Genomic DNA, 25,973 nt, shown 5'->3' with positions numbered 1-25,973 from the left:
AAGCATCAGCAGCTAGTTTACCCCATGTCCCACAGAAAACTTCACATTCCTCTTGATGAGGATGATGTTCCTATGCGCGGAGGTACAAGCAGGCTGCTGTTTGCAACACCTGAGCATGAAAATAAAGCCACTTACCTGCTCTGCTATGTAAAACGTGTGACTGTTTGTCTGAGGGTGAAACCAACAGCAGCGAAACGTCTCTCCCAGAATCGGGTTGTATGGCTTTTTTATTCCCTGAAAAACAAAGCAATCAAAACCTGTTACAAATGAAGATTTGCAATCCAACTCTACAGAGATGGCCACAAAGCAACATAGTCATTTTCTCCCCAATGTTTTAAACTAAGTCAATCACAAGAATCCAAACTGAAGAACTGGTTACACATATCCTCCTATCTAATCTTTTAACCTGAGCCACAGGTTCATCTGCTATTCTCACCAATTTAATCTTCAATACTGCCCGATTCAAGCTTTACAAAATGATCAAACTTTATTATTTCTGCTACTATATGCAGCAGGTGCATACCGATGTGGAAACATGGCACTATGGTACCAATAGGCCTGAAAAGAAAAAGGAGACCTGCTTTCAGCGAAGGGAAAAATCTTGCATCTGCAGACGTGTTATTTGTTGATGACTAGTTTTGCTTTCTAATTGTCGAGTGCAAAGGCTCTGAGGTCGATCAGCACTATTATTCATTCAATATCTACTCTGAAACCAAACGCAACTTCAGTTTTAAAAGTCATGGTCCAAGTCTTCTCTCGTAAAGTGTCAAAGGAAAGGCAATAAGGAAATAAACAACCATAGCAGAAGATTTCAATGCCCATTACAACCCCAACTTCACGCGTTCTTTTACCTTTGGCTTCTTATAGAAGCCGGACAGATACCACCTCAAAACTTGCTTCATTCGACTGTATGGATCATCTTCAAGGACAGCCCTGCAGGACAGAATACAAAATGCTCTTTACACTGCTCACACATCACATTCATTTCATACCAGCATAATAGCATTAATTTCAATAGTATTTCCTCAGTAGCAAAGGGAAGTAACTTCTGTGCTGCTGCAAGTGAAAAAGGTGTCTGCCAGCAGAAATTATGGTTTTTTAGTAATGTACATTATACAACACACATAAATCCTTAAAAAGTGGCACTCTCTTAAAAAGCCTAATAAAATTTCTGGATTGTATCATGTTTGATTGGACATTCAAGTATGTCCATGCGAGACTGCCACTCACACTAGCATTTAGTTACAGCTAATAGTACAGTGTGAGTCATAAAGCAATAATACTTATGCCACCAAAATCAAAGACAATTCTGTTTTTCTTGTTTTTCTTTGTTTCCCTCTTCCTTAGAAGATCTTTAAAGCTGACGTTCTACATGGCCTCTTCCAGCACTCTGAGATTTCATACAATAATTTAGGTTGGAACAGACTTCTCAAGGTCATCTTTCCAACCCCTGCCACCTCAAAGATGAAGTGGGAAGTAAATATGAACAATAGAGTTCCTAGTATTTCCAACCATTTAGTCAGATTTGAAAATAAACCCGGATAAATTCTTGCAAAATCCATTTAAAAGGATCATTTGTACCACAAAGAGGTTTATTTAACAAAACTTCCAAACCTCCTGAATTTCCCTTAGATCACTGAGGAGAACCATGTCCTTAACTTCAGATGTTAGGAATACCATAAACAAGGCTTGAAAATACCACGATTCTAAAATTACCCAGAGGCAGTGGAATAAACATGAGTAACTTGTGCTGCTATTTGAATATTGTACACACTGGTTTTAAAATACACCAGGCTTATCTCATTGAGAAGGCTGGTCCTATCTGCAAGCATAACATTTTCTATTTTCTACTCTGCTGCTCCCAGCAGGCCTCTTTCATCAATGACGCTAAAAGATGTTTCTTATTTGTTTATCAACCAACATAATTATGTTGCTTTTGAGGGCAGAAGTGCTTGACAATTCTGCTGTTTGCTGTCCTATCCCCCTCTGTACACAAGTACACCAGAAGGTGGCACAGCTCTGTTGCGAGATGCTCAAAGGTGTGAGCTAAATCCTCATCCATTCTGGCCAATGCTGGCAAACACGTGCTTGTGCAAATGTAGTTTTGTCTGAAGTTTAACTGTTTTTCTTGCTTCGTTGCTCCTCACTGGCAGCAGTCCATCTTTAAAAGGTCACTGCAGCTGGCGCCTGGCTTGATTTACATTGAATCCAGTGTCCTGGGTATTATTCGGGAGCCTTTCAAGCGTACAAGCACACCCCAGGCAGCACCAAGCTAACACAGTAACACATTTTCACAAATATAAGAAAAGCGCCCATGTTGGACGCAGTCTGTGAGCTGCTTACTGGGAAAGCAGGTCAGCATGGTAGTAGTAATCAGAGAGTTTGTTAAGGAACGAGCGTGGCTCCAGGATGAAGGTGGGCAGCACTACCCGTGACAGGTCCATGCCAGGCCGTAGCTGTTTCAGCAGGATCCACATCAGGCTCTTGTTCTCTTCAGAGACGGTTTCTGTTTGAGACGATTCACCTGCCTACAATGGGAAAAGGGAAGTTCAGGGCAGAGACAGGAAAACCATTTCTTGCGGCTGCATTTACCTGGAGGGTCCAAGCTCACCCGGGCATACCTGGACCTGGCACAAGGGTGAATGCTGAGCTACACCACTGCAAAGAGACATCGGCTTTGTCTCAGGAGAAGTGAATCCCCAAAGCACTGAAGTGAGTGGCAGAGAAAGCCCTGGGCTTCTGCGAGAGCTGGCATGAGGCAGGGAGCACACCTCTGCTGTGCTCCTTCCTGAGCTACTGCCTCCACACACCTCAGGACTGCGACAGGCCAACCTGGACCAACATTAAGCAAGGGGAATCTGCACTGCAGTCCCTCACAGGAGGTGTGGACATGCCCAAGGATGTTACAGCATCACTGCAGCCTGGTGGGATGCATACAAAAAGCTCCTCTCAGTCTCAACTGTAAGATTTACTATTATATGTGTAGAAAATTTAGGAGTTAAACGAGCAATCAACAAAGAATGGAAGCAGTCCTCCAAGTTCAAAATAAGACAAACTGGTAGTGGAGGTACGGTAAAGGCTCCGCTGCCAGGCCACATGCACAAAAACACATGCACCCCCAACACTGCTCCGTGCCCCTTGCAACAGAAGTGCAGGTAACATTAAAAAAAACAGGGATTATGTTCTGGTTTCAGCTATAACTGTGTAGTTCCTTTGCATTCAGTGGGGCTACACGAGGTTTAACATGGGGGAATAGGCCTTTCAAGCCACTGGAGAAAGAAAATGAAACTAAATTTTCAAGCACAAATGTCATTTTAATGCATCCTAGGCATCGTAATTTAACAATGAAAGAGAATACCTAGGCTTTTACTGTTTTGAGGAAAGAGATTTCTATGAGAAAAAGGGCACAGATCCACTTCTGGAATGGACTTTGGTTTGAGGGAGGGCACATAGCATATCCCAACAGCATTTGCAGATGGTGTAAATCACTAAACATTCATTTTCACCACCAGCACCCTTTTTGGCTCCCAATCAGCCCTTTTGCTAGTGCAGAAACACACTAAATCCAGCTTGCAGGCTGAGGGGAATTTCGGATTGAGGAACAACAAAGGTCTTTTCATTTCATTGCTTTTCCATTATCATACCATTCTTTTTGCGACAGTCTGATGCAATACACAGCTTGAACCTCCAAGAAGAAATGGAAAACATTAAAGAGAATAATACTACAGCGTCACCTAGGGCTTACACTACATATGGGATTGTCAGAACTTCCATTATTTATCCAGGTTCTCAAGTGTGCATATATTTGCAATATAAATTGATGCCATGTTAAAATTGCTGTACAAAGTGTTACTCAGAATGAATCACTGCAGAAGGGGTGGATGAAAAGTGAAGGAGAAGAAGGTGCAGGAGGATGAGAACAACTTCAAGTCCTTTCTGGTTTGCTTCCCCCTAAAATACATCACCCTCCATAACCCTTTTTATAACTTGTTAAAACAAAAAGCCTGGGAAAAAAAAGGTTCTTTTGGTTATCAGTCTACCTACTGAGAAGGCGTCCTATTTATATTCTAGACCAACTTTTGCCATCTCAAAGTCCTTATGACATCTGTGTGTGCCTTCCCATTCCAACTGCAAACAAGGCAAAGCTGGAATGTCAGATGCACAAGCACGCACCTTTGAAATGCATACAGATGCACATATATATGTGCATAGCTTTCAAATGAGCTTTCAAAGCCAAGCTGAAAATTTAACAGTGATAGTTTTGCATGTGTGATCTTTGTCCTGCCAAATCTGAACTGTACACACAGATTGAGGGGCAGCAGTTTCAGTTTAAGATGACAGTTGGTGTTATTAATTGGTATGTGTTTACCTTGATACATCTCCACCCGTTGCCGATAGCAAACTACATCATTGCACACAACCTAATTCTCCTTGTGTTACTGTCACCAGTGGGATAAGACTCAACTACCAGTCCTATCCGTGTGTCCCAGGTGACGACAGCCCCATCTCTGGGCCAACAGCAGAAATCTAATAAAACACCTAATGGCCAAGGCTACATGGCAGTTCTTTTTGAAAGCCCACTGGATGTTACTTCTGCCTGAGCAGCCACGCCACGGTTAGCCTTATTTTATGCTACACAAAGTGTCACTCTACAGCAGAAATTTAGCCCTTTCCATTTGGTTTGTACTGCATTTTTTTATTTTAATGTAAAACTGCAGAGATCTTTCTCACTCTCACACACCCACATACACACATCAGTGCTGCCTGTAAGGCTCATTCAAACACCAAAATTGTCAGCCTCCCCTACCAACACTTCTAGGACAAGTTCGTCAGGTGGCCGTAAGTCATTTCAGAATAAGCAGCTGATTGATAGAAATTGTTTGCCTTCATTTTGCTGTTGCTTAGTTGCTCAGCTATATTCAAAATCCCCTGTTGTGACCCAGTTACCATTTGCTGTGTGTCTTGGGTGGGATTTGGAGGGAGAGAGATGCACAAAAGAGGAGTTGGGGTTTTTTGGTCTCTCGAGGCAGCAGTTCTGTTTGCAAGCACAATTTCTACAGCAGGCGCTTGACCTCACACCTGACATCTGAAACGGCAGCAAACACTTGCTACCTGGATTGACGGCTCCAGACCACAAACTGCTGCTCTTGGGGGTGGTTGGGCTGTGGGAAGGAGGAGGCAAAACTGAACTCCTCCTGCACCTCTGCAAGGTGTTACAGCAGAGACGTTCTTTTGTGCTCTCTCATGTAGGTTGTCCTGCTATAAGGAGTCTGCGGAGAAATAAACAGGAGTAATATAATATGCGTGTGGGACACCTAACCATTCTCAATGTTTTAAGTTATCACTCAGTGAAACACAAAGTGTAATTAGAATATATTTAACTATATTTGTTTCCTCAATATTAGTAGTACACTTTCAGGAAAACATTGAAAGAGGAGCCGTAAGAGGCTGGTGAAGGGTCTAGAGCACAAGTCTTAACAGGGGCGGCTGAGGGAGCTGGGGCTGTTCAGCCTGGAGGAAAGGAGGCTGAGGGGAGACCTTCTCGCTCTCTACAGCTACCTGAAAGGAGGTTGTAGCGAGGTGGGGGTCGGTCTCTTCTCCCCAGTGACAAGTGATAGGATGAGAAGAAACAGCCTCAAGTTGCACCAGGGGAGGTTTAGGTTGGATATTAGGAAAAATTCTTCACTGAAAGAGTTATCAAGCACTGTAACAGGCTGCCCAGGGAAGTGGTTGAGTTGCCATCCCTGGAGGTATTTAAAAGCTGTGTAGATGTTGTGCTGAGGGACATGGTTTAGTGGTGAACTTGGCAGTGCTAGGTTTACAGTTAGACTTAATGATCTTAAGGGTCTTTTCCAATCTACATGATCCTATAATTCTAAGAAAGAAACAGCTTTCTAGCAGTGGTTTTCTTCGAAGCACCAACAAGACTTCAGCTTCCTTGTTCAAAGCAATCGGCAAGGGAATGCTCAGAGCCCTCCCGACACCAGAGCAGAGCTCCTCCACTGCCTGTCTGTACTGATTCTCACCTGTGGAATAATTATTAAATTGGCCAAGAATACAAAAGTACAGCATTGTTCACACATTAAGGAAAGTCATAAAATCAAGAGGCTTCTGAGGTAGAATATAGCCGCAGCTGGCACACGAAGAATGCAACATCTGCGATTCCCCGTACAAGGTTGTTTACGAAACTACACGAGGGATGGGATGGAACGGAACATGATTGTTCTGTGGCCTTCCCTTGTGACAAATAGCAGATATGGGAATGAGATGGTACTACGGAACAGATAAGCTGCATACTTGCTTACTAAGAAACAGATAAGCGGCCTCCTCACTACCCGAGCCAACATTTTGTCAAATGTTGATGAAATGCTGTCCTTTGTGCGAACTTTGCTCATTACAATGTACCAAAACACACTTCCATCCCAGAGGCTACCCGCCCCCAAGGTGCGGCCACTCCTCCTTGAGTACATCAATCATAATAAAAGTATTAATGACTAAAGTCACTCAAACTCCACTTTGAAGATAAAAAATAGTATAAAAATAGCCTGAGAGAGGGGGGATATCGGGGAAGACACCATCACAAACAAGTCGGGAGAACTCCATCACGGACTTCCAGGATCAGTCTATGGGCTGAGCCTTTCTTCCCCCTGATACGGACGCCTTTGGGTAAGACTTAGATTATACCGAGTGTTTCCTCAGGGAACTTAGAAATTTCTCTAGAGAATCTCTATGCTACATTTATAGCCAGGCTGTGTGTTTATAACTTTGTTGCGCATTTTGTATACTTAACAATATCTTTATTTGCACATGTTCTGCAGACAGTGTATTTATCACTGGCAATCCTAAGAACCTGTATATCTGTTGTTTAAATAAACTGCACTGTTTAAGTAGCTAGTCGTTTCGGTTTCTCACTGAACGTGACCAAAGACTCGAGAGTGGCCGTGCTAGTTCATGAGCACGACTAGACTGAAGGTGCAGTCCACTACTAGTGTATCCAAATCGTAACAGTTTAATACATATTAAACGCGATTGGACCGATAGTGCTGAATTGGGCATCACTCAGAATTTAAACCTAGCCGCACCTAGCCTCCCACCTCGGTGAGGAGTGTTAGAATGCAAGGGGGTTTATCTTCTGCCAAAACTGCTTTGCCCCCTTTCCACACAACATCACCCAACACACTTGGCTCCCCCAGCTCTCTAGTGCTGCCTTCTGCAGAGGTGTCGCAGTGACATCCAGCTAACAAAGGCTCTTATATGGAACAGAAATGCATCCTCCTGCTGTTAAATGACATGAGAAATGGCTTTCCTACAAGAAACTGTCATTTAGGAATCGAGTGGCTCAAATGCTCCATTAGGACACACAAAAAGGATGTTCCATGCATAATGAAAAAAGAACAGTATCATATTTTGTATCACACAAGGACTGAGCATCCTAATTGGCCAGGACACATGCCCAGAATAATAACTCCCCCTCCCGCTGGCTCCACAAAGCACTGTGCCAACGCTATGCGGCTCTTTAATGCAATAACTGGTTAAAGCAATCGCTGATGCTGGAAAGATGCCAAAGCACAGTAGCAGAGCTGCTGTTCATAATGCATAATTATTAGAGCACATGATAATTCAACATAATTTAGCAGAAAGATGTGCATTGCTTTATCTGTAAAATAGTGGAACTCACAAAGCTGGTTCTTAACTGCCATACATCTAAAAGACTGAATGACAAATACTATGAACAGAGACATTTTAACAGAAACAGGCAGTGGTTAAAATAATTTTTTTTCTTTTACCTCCCCAAATTCCTCATAGATCTGTTCAATATAAGTAGTTCCTTTCCTTCCCGGAGAGACCTCTCCATGGATTTCTGACTGATCGCTCTCGCTTTCATTTGTCTTCCGGCTGTTCTCATGCGTTTCGTTCTCCGACTCTTCTACGTTGTCTCTCTCGGACTTGTCCGAAAAAGCATCATTTTCCAAATGGTGGTGGTTCTCCAGGGCTGATTCATTTAAACTGCAACACACAGTTCATTACTTACTTCAATTTGATTTACAAAGCCAGATTACCTAAGGCCTTTTATATAAGGCAAAAACACCCCCCAGGACTCAAAATAGGGTGTGCAGCGCAGGAGAAAGACACTGATTTCCTGAATAGCAGGGTTTTCACTGCATAAACAGTGAGATATTTTCCATCAAAATTCTCCCCTCCAAACTGCACTTTACAAAATCTGCTACATAGCTCCACTTACCCATCCTTACGTAGAACTGCCGCTGTCTCTGGGTGGGAGCCTACATACCGGAGGGATACAGAGTACACACTAACAACTATACACTGCTGATTAGAGAACTGAAATGTCAATCAGAAGAGATTTTTCCCTTTACAGATGCAAACCAGTGGATTGTAGCATATGGCAAAAATATGACATTATGGGATACATTTTCTTTTCAGTGCTGCTGCTACTTTATTTTAACAGATTGTCATCCTAAGTCAGCCTTACACTAGAAAAGGCAAATTTAAAAATCAACAGAAGGAAGTATTTTCACACACACCACCTCCCTACAGCCACCCCACAAACTAACCTGGGGAATGTGCTTCCCCCAGATAATGCTGTGTGGAAGAACTGAGTTGAAAGCATGGACTGGACAATTACATGTAAGTATACCCAGATAATAACAGCATCTAAGGGAAAGCGTGGAAGGCGTAGCAAGCTTCATGCTCAGTGATCCAGGCTTTAGAGAATGAGGAGAAAGCCAAAAATTCTCTCCTAAGTAGCCTATAGCATCTCCATTTGGAAAAGCAGATGCAGTTCATACGACAGATGGCAACCATAATTAGATGGGCCAGAGGTCAGACACTGAAAAGTATTCATTACATGCCTGTTTTTTCAAGTATTATTTGGCATTGGCTTCAGTTTTCCCTATTCATACATGTCTTCGCACACCCATCTCCTCTTTCATGGCCTAGCCTAGCTCTCAGGTGCTGACCTTCTCAGCTTGACCTTCCTCTGAAAATTTCTTACCAAGGTCCTCAGGCAAAATTGCTTTTGGATAGAAAAGATTTCCAGCTATACAAGGAGCTTCAGAGGATCTAAATAGGCCACGGATCTTGAAGAGTTTTGTTACTTCCTGTAGTTCATCACCCTCTCAAAGCAAGGTATCTCTCCTCAGTACATGGGAATGTTCTGCCAAGTCTGAAGTCCCTCCATGATGGGCCTTTTCTCAAGCCATTCTGAGCATGTTCCATTTTGATTATATATTAATGCTGAAAGTTCCCATCCCTTGTTTTCCTCTTGTTTGTTTTGTTTTGTTTTAAAAAGATAATTAGGCATTGCTAGTTAGAGCTAGATTAAAAAAAAAAAAAACAACAGAAGAGTCAGAACATAGAACTGGCATCAGCTTTTCAGAAAATCTCAACTTCCAACTATGCACTGAAATAAGCTCATAATCTTTAATACGCCAAACAGCCACATCGTGACAGTCACATCTCAGTGTCTGGAGAAGCTCAGTTTCTAGAGTTCTTTTGAAAGTGTCATCAACAGCTTTCTGTGCCTTTAGAAAATCTTTCTTTTAACTCCACTCGTATATATATGTATGTATGCATATATGTCTATGTGTGTGTATATATATAAACTACAAGGCTTTTAAATCTACATTTTTAATATAAAATAAGAGTAAGAACATAAATCAGTCAATGACCACTATACTCCAGCACTAATAATTTGCTATTAGACATCACCTGTCTTCATCGTTCTAGTGCTAAAATGTTACTTCTTTTTTTTAGCTAGGAACCAGAAAGTGTAATGCCTGATAACCAAATACATTGGAAGCAGAGAGGATAGCATGTGCATGAGTTTAAGATAATAAAAAAGGTGAGGAGAGGGCTGTCTAGGGATATTATCCCATGATTTCTCAACACAGATACTTCCTGAATGGTAGGTCCAGGAAGTTATTGGTTGCTGATCATTTAAATACCTAATTTATTTCTTAATTTTTCAATGATCAGCTAAATACGTGTTTGTCTGTGGTTGCTATGCTCCCTTACCTAGTTAAAGTTTTCTCCATGGGGTAAAAATGCCTGAAAGAACAGTTCATTATAAGGCTTATGGTTCATGACTGAGAAGTAGCACTTGTTTCTATTGCACATTTGTAAGAAGAGCAAGTGTTTTTCAGTGTCACCTGCCTCGCGTTTGGGAAATATCTGAAGTTTCAGTGCAGCAAATGACTCTTTTAGTTTCATTTGCTCCCCCCCATTGTTTTTTAAGGATTTCAGATTTAGTCCAAGAGGGAATTAAATTCACATGAAATCCCACTCAACTGTGCACTGATTACCCACCAGCCGCAAACAAGGCAAGACTTAACACATCCAGAGCCAAGGAGCCGCTCTGGGGAACCAAAGGGAAAACAGATGCTCCTCATTCTGAGGAACAAATTTGAGATGTTTGAAGTGAAGCCAGGCTCTTCTATTCCTCCGAAGAGAATCAATCACTGAACACGTACGATATGCTAAAAACAAAAGCCACGCCATGAGCTTGAACTAAAATCAATGTAAAGACGTCCCAGGGGCTTCCAATGGGATTAGGACCAGTCTTCAAAAGCTGTGAGGGAATGACTATGTTGGAAGTCCGCACTGTATTTCCACCATGAACATGAATACCTTGGCATTTTTCACAGCTAATTTACTGTTTCAGCATATTGGAGCTGTCTTATGTCAGTCAGTGACCACGATTTCTTTGGTTTGATACCGCTCTTCTATACAAAGGAAAAAAAAATCCCTTTGGCTCTTGTCAAACAAGTAAACCAGCCAGATTACTGGGGTTGCTGGAGATAAGATATGGAAGCCACAAGAAATATAACTTCATATTAAAAAGAAGAGTGTCTGGTGCCCTAAAGGCCTCTTGTCTAAAATCACAGATTTACACAGTACTTTAACCTTTGATTCACTTGCACAGTTCTCTCCCTCTCACTTTTATACGCTACTAAAGACATGGATTTTAAAATCAGTGTGTAATCTTGACTTCTTTCCCAGCAGGAAAGGAGCAAAGCAGCCAGCAGACAAATGTAACTTTGGCTCAATGAAAGATTCGCCTTTGCCAGCTCCCTTGGGTTGTGTTCTCCCTATAATATCCATCATCTCCCTTTTCTTTTTCTTTTCTTGACAGAGTAGTTTGGCTAATTTGAAGATAGAGTTAAATGTAATTAACTGGCCCCCTAACAACAGCGTGCCAATTTAATTGGTAAGATTCCCTGTAGGGAAGGCATTTAATTAGAATGATTGAATCCCTAGGAGGAAGCCACTGTCAGTGGCGAACCAAAAACCCTTTGCTCAGCACTTGCACAGTTTTGGTTTTGCATTCTTCCTTGTTTAAATGTTCTTTATTCCCCCAGGGACGACAGCAAGTCATCCCCCCTGTCCCACAACACTCAAACTCCCCTAGGCTTTAAGGACTGGGGAAAGTCTGGGTACACATTAAAAACAGTGGTCGGACTCAGAAAGGAGAGTGTATTGTCCAGACGACCAGACACTGAACACCCAGCTTGAACCAGACTCAGCTAAAATCTGAGCCTGTCAGAAAAATCTGGTTCCCATTGTGGGTACTCTGTCCTGCTGAAAACTCTGCCACGTGCGCTACTGCTGAGCTCCCACAATTCAAGAGGGCTTTTAATGTTGAATGACTAAGAGGTGAAACAGAGGCATCATTTAAGCATCATTTACACCTCATATTTTGAAGAAATACTTTCATACAGTTTTAACTCTACCTTTCGCACTTCCTTACAGTAGCCATGGGTCTGTCTGAATGTTCTCAGTGCCACAGGCTCCATTTAAATATTGGATTTCAGTACACACATCCATCAGCTGAAAAACAATTCCACTGCATCCCTGGATTCATTATCACAGCGAGCACAGTCTTACGAGACTCACTCTTAGGCAGAAAGAAATTAGAAAGTAAAGTATTATGGAAGAAGCCCAAGAACAATAGAAGTATTTGCAGAAGTACTAGGGCGCATGCCCCAGTAACGCATCAGACTTCCTTCTCTTCTCCCATTGCTCTTCAGTAAAGCTCTTCTTCAAACTCCAGCTAAAAACCCAAACAGCAGAACTGGAGAACATGTGCTGGGAATACCAGAGCCTTTCAGAGCAAAGGGCAGACCAAAATGCTGCCATCCCTTTGGTCCCATGCACCAGAGATACCTCAACACTCTGAAGAGGACTCAGATCCCTGCTGTTGTTATAACAGAGACTGAGAAAACCACTTAAAGGTGAGGTCCCACTATGCAAGGCATCATCTTTGCAGACCACAAGAATTACTACCCTAAAAACTGTATGGTGCATTGCTGTGAGCCCTAAGAGTCAAATTCGTATCAGCAGAACTAGAAATAGACACTACATCTCCCACTTCCCACTCCAAGGGCCTAGTGTCTATACCACAGGGACTTTTGAAGTTGCCTATTCAGCTATAAGCAACAGATAAGGCCTGGGGTTTTTTAATGCTTACGGAGCTTTGATGTGAGTTGTTTCAAAATGCTGCAGTAATACTAGGAATATGAATAGAAAGAAGGCTGTGGGGACTTTTTTCTCTTATGTAAAAATTTATCTGATGCATCAAGGAAGAAATTGGAAACCACTCAAAACCCCTGTAGAGAGAGAAAGTAATTATAAAACTAAGGATGCAGTGTGTGCACTCTGCTGACTATGACGCAGTATTATTAGAAAAGAGAACACATTATTAAAAAACAGATCAGGCTCAGAGCCATATGTGCTAGTCGACAGACAGACATTGGTAGCGATTGTGTCTGTGTAACCATAGGTCTACTCTAGCAGCTAGATTCTGCAATCTTGACTCAGGCAAGCCATTTTTCATGTCAGCATCTCCAGACAGCATTTTGGCTCAAGCAGGGGACAGAAGAAAAAGGTTTATGTACGCTTGAACACAGCTGAGGTTCCCCCCACTCTGTGTGCTCAAACATTAGTTGACGAAAAACCTCATAAGCACCAAACCTATAAATTAGCATTGGATGCAGCAGAAGAACATACAGGCTGGTTTTTAAAGAGGTTTCCTTAGTGGACTCTGGATAGATTATGCTAAAGTTAAAAAAATGACCAAGTGTGAGCCATGCAACACTTCTCTGTGCATTAAGAAGTGATAGCCCCATCTTACTGGAAGAACTCCTGGTCTGAGATAGTGCTTGTGTGCAAGAGGTGGTTGAGGCCCGCATGTGCAGAATCGCTCGAGCAGTTCATTTCTCCATCCTTTCCCTGCTTGGAGGCACTGAGCCGGAAAAGGCTGGAGCAACGCAGGGCAAGTTCCAAAGCATCCAGCCAGCATCGACCTATGAAAACAAAAGGAATTATTTAAGCACAGGAAAGTAAATAAGACAACTCATGTGTTGCTTCTTAAAAGCTTCTTGCCTGGGAGTAAAGCTCATTAAAATTCAGGAAGTCGCTGTGTACAATAATCTATTTTTCAGAAATGGTGTGTTTTAGTGGCTGCCTGAGTGAGCCATCTGCATGGGTAATGCAGTGGGAAGCTCACCCCAACTCCCCCTTCCCTAATAGCATCTCTTCCTCCGATCTCCCACAAACCGTTCACGTCCCCTTTTGCCCCTTTCTGGCTTTGTCTGAGATGCAGGAAATGTGTACAGGTAGGGTGCTTCCAAACCACCTAGCAGCTCATGTCTGCAAGTAATACACCCCAAAAACACATTTAGCGCTTGGCATCCCCCACACACAGACTACCCAATGTCAGGGAGATACCGAGGCACAGCGTTGCGCAGGTGAGGCTCCTGCTTGGTGTGGGATCACTGAACTACAAGCCATCTTGGGGGTCCCACACAGGGTGTAGCGCTGCAATAACAATCACTCCAAACAAGAGCCAGGATGATCAACACTTGCCAGAGTAATTAAGACTAGAGGGAGTTGCTTGTGAGGCTGTTTATTTTTCCTCTTTCTCTGTATTTTTTCCCTTTTATCCATTCCTCCTCCCTGCCCAGTCCATCAGATAATCCGGGTGGAGCACCAGTTTCTCCTATCTTGTCACAAAAAATCTTTACCTGAAGGGTCTACTTTGCAAATACCAGAAACAATAAGCATGGCAGAGAGACGAGACAAACTGCAGTTTTTACACACAGCTTCACAGGATTTTCTTAAGGCCTGCCTACGTCCCACAGGCAGGCAGCAAATGAAAAGCACGGGAATCCAAACTGACCCTTGGCTCCTTTTGCAATGATCCATACAAGTCTACAAAGCTGTGTGTCAGTGTTAAAGCCTAACCACCATAACGCTGGAGACGCTGTATTCTTGGAAGCACCTGAAAATAGCCTGCTTCTGTCGTGCAGCCATTAATGAGGCCAGGACACCTGCAAATTGGCTGAACATTCAAGAACTGAGGTATCAAGGGAGTTATCCTCTAATTTCAAGCATGTAAAACAGAGCTCTTCATTACACTCCTCAGAATACATTTTGCAATAATTAGAAGTGTGCTTGAGAGGCAGTGAGGAAAACAAAAGGATTTTGCTGTAGCAATGGCAAGTGCTACAAACAGGTTTTCCCCGGACCCCATTCATTCCCAAGCCCCATTTGGGAAATATTTCCATTACATTCAATTCTATCCCACACTCAGCATCAAACATATGCATAAATCTCACTGGGAACCTGCTGTTCTCTTGAGCAGAATTCCCGTCAATTTTGATATGACCAAAATTTGGCTCTATAAGAAGATCAATGAGAGTTTAAAAAAAAATCCAGATGATATGCATATAAAAAAAAAGTTTACAAACTTGAGTAGCTTTCAGTGCTTGCTCTGATACAAAGCTGCAACCAGTAAGAGAGGAAAAAAAAGCCAAAACATTGAAGAATTGCTCTTGAACACTGAGCCACAAACACCTCAAAACCCAGTCATTTATTCTAATTTCATGCCATAAATTCCTTCAGCATCAGCTTATGATTTAATAATAAAATCACACATAATGGTTAATAAAAGATTAGGAAGGTTGAAGGCTGTTGGAATTGATTTCACACTATTTTGTATTTAACAAATATTCTTGCATTAGAGCTTTACATGCAGAGATTTATTCCCTTCTCCCCATGTGGAGGATTTGCATGGATAACCCATTAGAGTTAATGGCTGTGCTGAGCACAAATTCACTCCCTCCTACATATCCCCTCTCCCCAAACCCATCAACATAAAAACCTATTTCAGGCTATTCCGTACAAAGGACCACAGCCCTGCTTAGGCTTATCTCCTTTGACTGTTCTCTGTCTTTACCTTTGCTTTTCTTTTCCGGTTCTACAGAGTAAGGACTGCATGACTCGACATTTGGAAATGCTGCATATGTCAAGACAGTTTTATATTCAATGGTCTTGTAAAATCAGATGCTTTGATAGGTAGCTTGATTTGTAGCAGCATGATCCCTTTGGAGCAGTAAGGGAGGTCAGTTCCTCAGCTCCCCACAGCACTCAGGTAAAGACATTATCTTATGACGGTTACGGCAATGCGCTGGCTACGTTTACACTTTCTAACAAGGGTGGCAATGGTGACCGGGAAGTCTCCCTCAGCCATCTCCCCTGCTGTGCCCCTGCGGCCCACCCCTCCCTGGGGCTGTAGGCAGAGCAGCCACGCTGGCCCCAATGCCACAGGAGCTCTCTGACCCCTCCAACGCTACCGCCACGGGCGTTCACTGCCACTGACTTGCGCTTACAGGCTTGGACAAACCTTTGCGGTCCAGCACATTACCAGAGGAAATTTCTACATAACATATCCAGGTTTTTTAACTCTTTAGATAACTCCCTGGAAGGGGTTATGAGTAACTTGAATCTTTTTTGAAACCTTACTCACGGATCCTAAATTAAAAAATAATAATAATAAATTTTAAAATTTCATTTTAATATTCCAAAGCAGAGACACAAAGCTTTAGAGGACGTTGCTGTGCATTAGCAGTCAGCATTATTTGTGCCCTGCAGAACACAGAAATGGCATCGGTGTACTCCCTCGTTTTCATTTCAAGGGATGCACAGCATCCCCAAGCTAAGAAATGGGCCTTCAGCCATCAGGTGGTGCTGTGAATCCAAACAAATACATGCCACAAAACCAGACATAAAATATGGGATTTCCTCTGCAAATGAAAAGGTTACATTCTCTGCAAGTTAACAGTGTGTTAATTGCAGCATAACACCATAAAATTATACCCTCTCAATTTCAGGGACTGCACACAAAATAAACGTGTTTCCTTGCTAAAGGCCTACATGAAATGTTTTTACATTTGAGTGATCTTGCTATTGAGTAACATTCTTCTTTATTGTGAAAATGATACAAAAATGCTAGCATTTGGATTACTTAATTGCTTACCTGCCAAGTCTACTCACTCCCTCAGGAACCGCAGAAGGGGAAAAAAGTATGTGGTCACATAATTAAAGGCTGTCATCTACAGCCACGGTAGTCTGAATGAAGGATTCATGGTTACCTTAATTCCCACATTTTCTAATTTTGAGTAGTTGACTCAAGTCAGGATTTTTTGTATGCAAGGTAATTAGATCAGAGAAGGATGCAAAATGTGGTTTTCTTCAGAGAGGAATGGCAGCCCAACATGATGCATATAAAGGAAGCAAAGAAGAGCTGCGAAGGAGTTACAATGGTATTCTTTTAGAAGGTTGAGGTTTTTAAAGTTGCAATGTAAAACACTGCAATCAATTATCAGTTATAATTTTCCACCGATTGTGGCTTAAAACAAGCATATGTTTAAATTCTGAAGGAAAACCCAAGAGCATATTGTCAGCCTATGGCAGAATCTCCCTGCAGGCTTTTAAGCTTTTTTTATATCAAATGATATATTACTCTATCCAATGCAATAATTACTTTTGGACAATTTCTGCAGAGACGTTGTCTCAAAAACACCTACATTACCTCCTGCTTGGGAGCTGTGAACTAAGTATTCCCTTTCATACGTTATTTCCGAGCTCTACCTTTTCTTCATTGTATTTAGTATTTTGTCCCTGACATCCAAGGGGCAGCCCACAGAGTAAGCTGTGGGCTGCAGAGGTGGAAGGATGAAAGAGGGAGAGGGTAAAATAGTCCATCTACACATAACGCTCCCATATATCTCACAAGCCACACAGAAGGAATTACAAAACTCAGCAACAGCAATCTTTCATCGAAGCTAACAGAGCTCTCAGTGAGGATAATAACAGGGAGAAATGACACCCCATGCAGAGAAGATCCCCAGCTAGATCACTCATACTGGCAGCTGGCACAAGGAGGACATTTCACATCACCTGTCTTTCGGCACCTGAACTAGTCAGGTGGGTGGGTTGCCCAGCCACCTTTGGCTCTCTCCAGGAACGATGGGGAAAAAGTGAGACTCTTTGACAAGGTTGTTCCTAAAGCGCCAAAAGTGGATGTCCTACCAGAGTGCTAGTGCTAGCTTGGGTTCCTGCTCTCTTTTGAAGCAGCCTCTCTCCTTGCACTGATCAGTGGTTTCATTATCCATTCCCTACATCGCTTTAGCAAACGATGATCGCTTTAGCATTTGGCATGTGACAGATGTCCCAGGAAAATGGGATGTCAGAGGAACACATCTGCACATCACTCAGCTGTGCTCACTGCAAAAAAAAAAAAAAAAAAGATGAAAAAGAGGTGTCTCCCCTGAGTAAGCCTGTAACCCTTTTTCTCTGTTACATGTGTTTACAGTAAAATGACGACAGTCATCAGTAACAATTTGAAAAAGGAAACTCTTTGAAAAATCAGTTAAACACAGCTGGGTTCCAAAGTTCCTTCCTCTTGAAAGGTTTGGGAAAAATAAGCTAATAAAAGACGTGTGTTGCCTTGACTTCGCACAAACAAAGCCGAACATGCATCCCACATATGTTTCGAAGCCTTCTCCAGGCCTTTTGGCTCAGCAGGCTGGAAAAGCACCTTGTGGTCCTTTGAGATGACTCCTGCAGTACAGTTGTGCAAATGGGAATCACTATGGCTCCTTGCAGGATGCTTCCCGAGTCTGCAGGGCTCTGCTGGCACCATGCGGAAACCTGGAAGCTGAACAGGAGCAGGCACGCACTCGCACCAACTCTTTTTTTCACAGACAAGAGGAACTACTAAAACGAACTGACAAAAACCATTTCCTCTCCCCTGGGGAAAAAAAAACAACCCCAAAACCACCGAAAGTTGCTTATGCTGCTAACCTAGGCTCAGTTCAAGGAATAACTCGAGTCTGTCCTAGTCTTCAAGCAGATCTAAAATCACAACAATATCCCACAGAAAAAAAAAAAAAAGGCAGTATTGAAATCACTCAGCTATTCAGACTTGAAATTCTTTACGGTTACCATCATTCACCTAGAAGAAGTCATAATTTGATGTGCTAAGGCTATCTGCCACATTTTGCAACAGCTGATCACAGAGGAGCCAGCCAATATTCTCTCAGCACTCACCAATAACAAAAATCTGCTCGAGATGGAATCACATCGCTGCACACTGAAATCTCAGTCAGGGACTATACTTTTTTTCCATTGCATTCCTGTAGCTATGGAACAGCTGGAATGAATCTCTTGCCAACTAAGACTTCAAAAGCCTCACACCTAGTAACCATACAGTCCCCCAGATAGGCATCACTAAGGGAGTATTATTCTTCTTGAATTATTAAAGACATCCAGCTTTTGGCCTCGTGCCTCACAGTTACAAGATAGATGCTTTTAAAAATCAACCTGAAGTAGACCATCACCTGTAAACGATGAATTCTTGCTCAAGTGCACACAAATCACAAATGATGAGGAAGAGGCTGATTTGGTTCAGTCAGTGGATATTAAGGTCATCGTATTCAGCTGACTGCTTATTCTGCTGTACCACTTGGGTGCCTGCGTGCATGATTTCTTACACTTTGTCTGTCAAGATGCAAGGATGCGATCTCTCAGTTAGCTGCAGGTGCAATTTATACACCAAGCTAAATCAAGTCTGGTTGCAAATGCCTGGATTTTAAACTGCTGAGAGAGGTCTAAGGAATATGAAGGGCAAATATATAGCTAAGAAGGTAACTTCTATTTGTTCCAGTACTGCCAGGATCCAGTGATATATTTCATTGTGAACTTGGTTTCAAATTGCAATCTTCCTCCTGGTTTATCGCTTCTGTGCGTGACCCTTATTTCAATAATCTAATTTCCTCCCTGGATCAGAGCATCAATTTCGGGGGAAGGGCCAGATGCCTAGCAAAGAAACGACACTGTAAGCCAGACCATCAGGATTTCCATGCAACTCCATCCACATGAGGCAATGGAAACTACCCAAAGTATGCCTGAAGGAGAGGACAGATATAAGGAACGAAATGTAAGTAAGTGTGGTTTGCAATTCTACTGTTAAGTCTTTAACCCTTGGTAATCTGCCACTTTGAATTCCCCTACTAACCCCTTTGGTGGCAGTGCCCATGGCAAGGCGGCAATCTCTGCAATATGAGATTTAAGCGGGTGAGTCAAAATGCTTAGAAAAGCATTTCTGGGGCCACCGGTTTGAAGATCTCAGGGGCAGCCCCAGAATGGTCCAGGCAGGATGCTTGGGACAGGTTTAAACTACTAATTCTAAGCTCCTCATCAGCATAAATCTGAAATATATACACAGTCAGTGGTTTGGAAAAAACAGTATTATTTTCTGAAACTGGTAAGAAAGAAAGGCCATGTGTTTATACAGGTTGAGCCCTGTAGGCTGACATGACCTTCCAGATGTCTTTAAAACCATCACAAAGCAGACTGCTGCTGCGGTCTGTGAATGTGAAATTTACTGTAGCTTGGCAGTGGTTCTGCAGGCTATGCAGAAGTCAGGACCTTAAATCCTACCAACAGTCTGTCACAGATGGTACGGCAGAGGGGAAAAAAGGGATTCTGAAATGCTGAGAGAAAAAGTAGGCCATGTAAGCTGCTGATCATGATATAGTTTCGTCGATAGCAGAACTCTACATCTAACATATGCTGCAACTCAGTATTTCTCAACAAGTCAGAGGCCTCCATGAATTACTGTTAAATTTGCCAAATGCTCTGAGGTTCGTTTCCACTACTAACACGGGAGACTGCGGTAAGAAGAACATGGTCAGGACACCTCCTCAGAGATGCTGTAGATTCACACAATATTGCATTTACGGAGGAGACGCGAACATACTACAAATATATGCTCACATTATGCAAGAGAACAGATTCCACGCACCCCATTTGTGTCAGCTAGCTTAGCTCATTTTACCTAAATCTCCTGTATCTCTTGGCCATAACTGCAGCCCCTATGTTTGTCCAGTGCACTAAAGAAATGAAACAAACTCAGGTATACCCTCTTGGAGATGACTCTTTATAACAGGTAAAGGTAGATAACAGTCTACAACCATTTCAGTAGTGTCTTCTGGGTTTAAAATCAAACTGTATTAATTGCAAAGTATAAGCCTTAATTTGCTGCAGTTTATACAGACTGCTTTAAATGTAACAGTTTCTATTCCTTGTGTCCTTGTCTGCATATGTTTTACACCACCTACTGACGTTAATACCATTTCCAAGTCACTCATCTCCGAGTGCGACACCCATGTGTTTGGCCATTTGTCAGCATGTCTACATTGCTCAATGGAGCAGATGCCCCCAAGCAGCCCCCACGAAGGCTAACAAACAAAAGCCCATAGCTCAGTCACCATGCCAGGACAGCTCCTGTGTTTGGGAAGGAAGCTAGTCTGAGTGTATGAGCTGTTCTTCCCTCTTGTCTGCAGATTCACATCCTTCCCTTCCTGCTCAAGGTACAGCCACTTCTCACAGCTCACTGACCTCAGCTGTGAAGTCAAATACTCTCATTCAGCTGAAAATAACACCATTTTTCATGCCAGTACTTCTGGTGTGATACTATATCAACTTTTTTTGTGAAGTCCACTGCTAAATGGACAGATCCCAAAGCTTCACTTCACATCAGTTGTCACAGTCACCTCCTCAGACTCTCAGGATCTACCAGGCATAATGTGGGTGCCCCAAACCTGTGCAGGTGGCTCTAGGGCATTGCTAGTGCTGCTCAAGAGCATATATTATCTCATTCTTAGCCAAAGGCCCTAGTTATTTTCTAGGTACACGTTTATGATATTTGATTGAGAGTTATCTCAGTTCCTCCTCCTCTTGATCACATTAGCTTTCCACCTAGCCTTAAGATCCTACTGTACAGAAGCATCAAAGTAAGGGAAAATCATACTAAATCCTGAAGTAACTCTACTTTGATCTGCCTGGCTTCTGCATGCTTCCCAAGAATGTTGGCCAATATCTTGGCTTTAAAAATACGTTCCAGTAATTCACTATTTTAAGCTCTTATGATACCAGAGACATGTAATAATTTACTGGGCAGAAAGCTTCCCACAGGCATTTAAATATTGAAAATTCTCATGTGCCAGATACGGTCTCTTTTGCGCTTTTTCAGCGTGTGGTGTATGACCCAGACAGAGAGATCACAGCTAGAAAGGTCTTACCTCTGATGATCCCTTGGGAGCTATTGCTAGCTTGGGAGCCTTTATGGGTAAGGTTAGTTAGAACCAATCTAAAGCTATTCTACTCCATGTAACTGGCCTGTGGCAGTCGTCGTAAAAAGAGAGAGTAGAAGTTCAGCCACAGGTCTCTTTGCCAGGCTGGCTTTAAGGTTTAATCATTAGGTTTCCAATAGAATGATTAGGTTTCCACCAGAATGAAAGTTTTCATTTAGAAGATCGCTGAAATGCCAGAAAAAAAAGGTACTTGATGAGACAGCAATTTGTCTTGAACACATACAATGACGACATTGGTCCCTTCGTGCATTTTCTAATTAAGTTGATGGAAAGACAAATGACATGGATCTCTAAGGAAATAATAATTTAGAAAATCTGGATTGACAGACAGTTGTTGAAGTTATTTGGTTGCCTAAGAACTCTGCGGGACTGTTCCGTGTGTCTATTCTGAGGGCTGTCTGTATAACAAGGGTTTGAAATGCCTGTAATTTAGCAGCTCTACCCAACAGTACTTTTTTTTTCCTAAGAGACTATTGTATCAATCTATCCCTTTCTAGACAGGTGGTATTTGGAGCTGGGTTGGAATCCTGTATTCCTTTACACAAATAAACTGTATTGTTTCATAAGCTACAAAAGCATAATATTCAAAGAAATGGATGTGCTTCTACGGCTCTATACAAGTTTCACTTATTTTCATGTCATTTCACTACATCGGCATCTGCAAGCAGCTTTCAGTGTCGAGATGGCATCCCTCGCTGTCAACAGGCCTCTTTGTGCACTAGTAGGAAGAACAGCATGCCAAGCCTGTATTGAAAGACGGTTTCCTCCTATTCTAATTGTCATGTCAAAGGCGTATTTGGCATTGTCCTATTTCCAGACTTTAGGAATGAGTAAAACTTAATCACTGGATCAGAAGGACACTGCTTTCAAAGCCCATTGTGCTCCCTGAAAAATCCTTGTGTCCTTAAAGTTCCTCTTGATGAGACGCAAAGGAGCACATGGGCTACATGACCACCTGTGGTGGGGTAGGTGAAAAATACCCACAAAACAAACAGGGTTATTTGGTTATGGCAAAAAAAAATTACAGTAGTCTGAAGGTCAAATGGAATGAAAACATGGTTTTAATCTTCTTATTTACTTATAAATCACTGATATTTTAGGTCCGCTAAAGTCATTTATAGAGATTTTCACATCGCAAGCTGGCACGCCTGTTATATATTGACCTAAATTTACCTCCCATAATTTTTTTAATTCTCAGAATGTTATTTTGTACGTGGAGTCACCAGCATCTGGGCCTGCTATGCTGTAAACCACAGTACAGCGAGTTTACAGGAGAATTATGGTGGTTCCAAGACATCTATCACAGTTCTTCAATGTTACTGTGTCATTTTCCTCCAATAGATCGTAGGCAGATAACCAAATACAGTCTCTGCTGAACTGAGAAACAGTTAAGCTTCTCTCTCAGCCCAGTTTTGGGATCAATTCCTTTCATCCTTTAGCACATACTGACTTAGTGTTTTTTCCCCTGTTACAAGCCTAGGTCCTTCTTGCATACACATGGCCAGAAAGGTGGCTCTTCAGTGAGGAGTATGAAATATGCCTGTAGTCTGCTTGACCTCTTCTGACCATTGCTAACGAATCCATCCCAAGCTGGGTGAACTGCCATTTTTTCCTTTACATACCAATTTTTTTTGCATCAACCTATCCTCTTAACTAGCACAGAGTATGCAATCTGGAGAAAACAAACGAAGACCAAAACTTACCATCCGATTCAGAGGCTGCTCTGAAAATCAAGTAGCTGCTGGGAAGAGGCTGTGTGATCGAACCAACATTTTCTCCCTTTGGGCCCTGGAAATGCACACAGACAAAAAGACGTAAGGCACAGAAAACGCAATGGACCGTTCTACGTCTTCCTACCCTTCCTGGGCAGAGTTTGTATGTTTGTGATAAGAAAGAAGGAAGGAGCAGATGGAGTAATTTAGAGAGACTCATCAGTAATCACTATATTGCTGCTGCAGTTCCAAACCAATAATGAGCTCTGATGTAAATGGGGCTTGGTCTAACCTCTGCTCAGCCCAAAACCTAGTCTGTTTATTCAGATCCTCAGGAATGGAAAATCTCATTCCTGCTGGCTGGGACAAAACCAGTCAAATATTTGCTATTAGTCGTCTTTGTGCAACATCTGAATGGACTGTTCCATGTGGTGCATGTCTGTCTGCCTGCAGCCTGACACACTAGCAATGAAACACCCTTTATGTGTCACCATAAAAGTGGCAGAGCCCACACCTTGTGCTGTTAGTGCCTCTAGCAGAGAGGCAATGGCAGCCTTTCTGGAAGGAAACAAAGGGGAAACCCCATATGTCTGTGGGAAAGGAAGAGACAGGGAAAACTACAGGCTGAGGACCAAAGGTCTCCCAGCATGGGCACATGCTACTGGGTTACAGTCCTTCACCTCTACATCCAGACCCTTAGAGAACCTTTATGTCGTGGTGCCTGGGGTACCGGCCATTTCAGGCATTAACAAAAACAGGCTTTGCTTGTTTGTGTTGCCCTTAGTTCAGGAGCTGTGTCAAAAAAGCTTATAGTGTCTTGTAAGCATCCTGCCACAATCCCTTCACCATGACCCTCCAAGAAATGATTGCCAGGGAGGCAGAGTTCATCTTGGATTAGGCACTTCTTTGAGCAGAACCACAGGCTCCCACCTTGATCTCCTCCCTGTTTTCTCCTCTCTTGAGATCCAGAAGCTGCTAAGAAAAAGCAGTTCCTGTACCTGGTGAACACAGTTTCATACACTCCACGGTACAGACTTTATGCCACAACCTGGCTGAAATAAATGGGAGTCCCTCCTCCTCCCTTGCATTTGCAAAGTTACTCAGTTTCCTCCAGTTCCTTTTCTTCCTCACTTCACAACACACAACATGAAAGCAGATCCTTTTTCAATTATGCAAACACCTTACAGAAATAAATGCAGAGCAGAAAACATTACCACTACGCCAACCGCAGGATGGAACAAATAGTTTTCTGCAGGATGCTCAAACACAGATTTCCTTGAGTTTCTAGAGACTATCGCACAATGCTGAAAATCTGTAGGGAAACTTTTGCAGTTTGACTGCAACTCTCCTCCTTTACATGGGCCTTTATAGTATCCCATCCTGCTCCTTAAATGAAGGACTTCTCTCTAGCACTAGTTTGTAAGCAGGGAAACTGTGACTGCTGCTGAAAACTGCTCCTGTATACAAGTGTCCTGTAGTTAAATAGTGGCTTTGTCTGGATTTTTGGTTTTGAGCTCCACTCAGGAAGCCAAAATTTGGAAAGAACGAAGAGTGCAAGCATAGGACAAACATAGGACTGTTTGCAAGGGCATGTAGCGACAGGACAAGGGGGAATGGTTTTAAACTAGAGCAGGGCAGGTTTAGATTAGACATTAGGAAGAAGTTCTTTACAATGAGGGTGGTGAAACACTGGAACAGGTTGCCCAGAGAGGTGGTGGAGGCCCCATCCCTGGAGACATTCAAGGCCAGGCTTGATGAGGCTCTAAGCAACCTGATCTAGTTGAAGATGTCCCTGCTTACTGCAGGGGGGCTGGACTAGATGACCTTTAAAGGTCCCTTCCAACCCAACACGTTCTATGATTCTATAATTCTATGATTAAATTGTCTCCAGTTTATCTTCTCATCTCTACATCTGCGGGGTTCTTCTGCTGCCAGGAGAAATTGGGATCCTTATTACTTGTTTCTTTCTCCCCTCCCCTCTCCCACAAGAGGTTCACAAGATTAAGACTGTTTAAAGGCTTAATAGTCAGGACTGGCAAAGTTGGGATTTGATTAGTGATCCAGAGCAGAGCAGCTCAAGATATTACTAGTGACATTAATGCAATCAAGCACCATTCCCAATGGCATTTTTCCCTTCAGTAGTGTGCAGCTGAGCAGGGTGTTGCAGAATTGTTAATAACACCATTACTTGTGTTTTGAGTGCAGAGGTTTTGCTCTGTTGGAGGAAAAACCTTACAACCAAACAGTACAGATCCAGAGAACTGAAATTAAAAAAAAGGGGAGAAGGAAAGGAGGGGATAACACAAGGTTTTAACAGACATTTAGGCATGTGGGTAAACACAAGGAGCAGCCAAGTCACTCTGTCATGGAAACGTATTCAACAGTAAGGCATGCTTATACATGGAGGGGGCTGTTTCCCACAGAAAGAAGAGGAGAAGAAGAAAAGAGAGGAGGCCATAAAAATAAAGTCAACATCTCCACAGAGTAAATGAGGTTCTGTATCTGCACAGCAGAGATAATGATGTTTTCTGCCTTGGAGCATCATGCCTGATTAGAGTCCAAAGCTCCCAGGACAATGACCATCTCTCACTAAAAGTGAATGTTATCCCTGCTACACAGGGACCTGGAGCTCAGCTGCAACCTCCAGACAGTACAACTAAGAAAGGATCATCTTCAGATCATTCCCATCTTTACACTTGATTTGAGACTCAAAAGGCATTATCAAACAGGCGTTGATTAGGCT

General features: G+C 42.6%; 1 protein-coding gene across 6 annotated transcripts in view; it reads right to left on the bottom strand.

Moving 5' to 3' along the window:
• OSBPL5 (oxysterol binding protein like 5) overlaps positions 1–25,973 on the bottom strand; it is a 140,940-nt gene that overhangs the window by 16,368 nt on the left and 98,599 nt on the right. For all 6 annotated transcript variants that reach the window (XM_054199326.1, XM_054199330.1, XM_054199328.1 and 3 more), the window contains 6 exons: positions 23,222–23,306; positions 13,151–13,322; positions 7,788–8,007; positions 2,344–2,528; positions 852–933; positions 136–234 (listed from right to left, as the gene is read on the bottom strand). In XM_054199326.1, the coding sequence (XP_054055301.1) occupies positions 136–234; positions 852–933; positions 2,344–2,528; positions 7,788–8,007; positions 13,151–13,322; positions 23,222–23,306 (843 nt within the window). The remainder of the gene's footprint in view (positions 1–135; positions 235–851; positions 934–2,343; positions 2,529–7,787; positions 8,008–13,150; positions 13,323–23,221; positions 23,307–25,973) is intronic.

Source organism: Rissa tridactyla, chromosome 4, assembly GCF_028500815.1.
Source record: "Rissa tridactyla isolate bRisTri1 chromosome 4, bRisTri1.patW.cur.20221130, whole genome shotgun sequence".
Lineage (NCBI taxonomy): Eukaryota > Metazoa > Chordata > Aves > Charadriiformes > Laridae > Rissa > Rissa tridactyla.
This window is presented reverse-complemented; position numbering and strand designations above follow the sequence as displayed.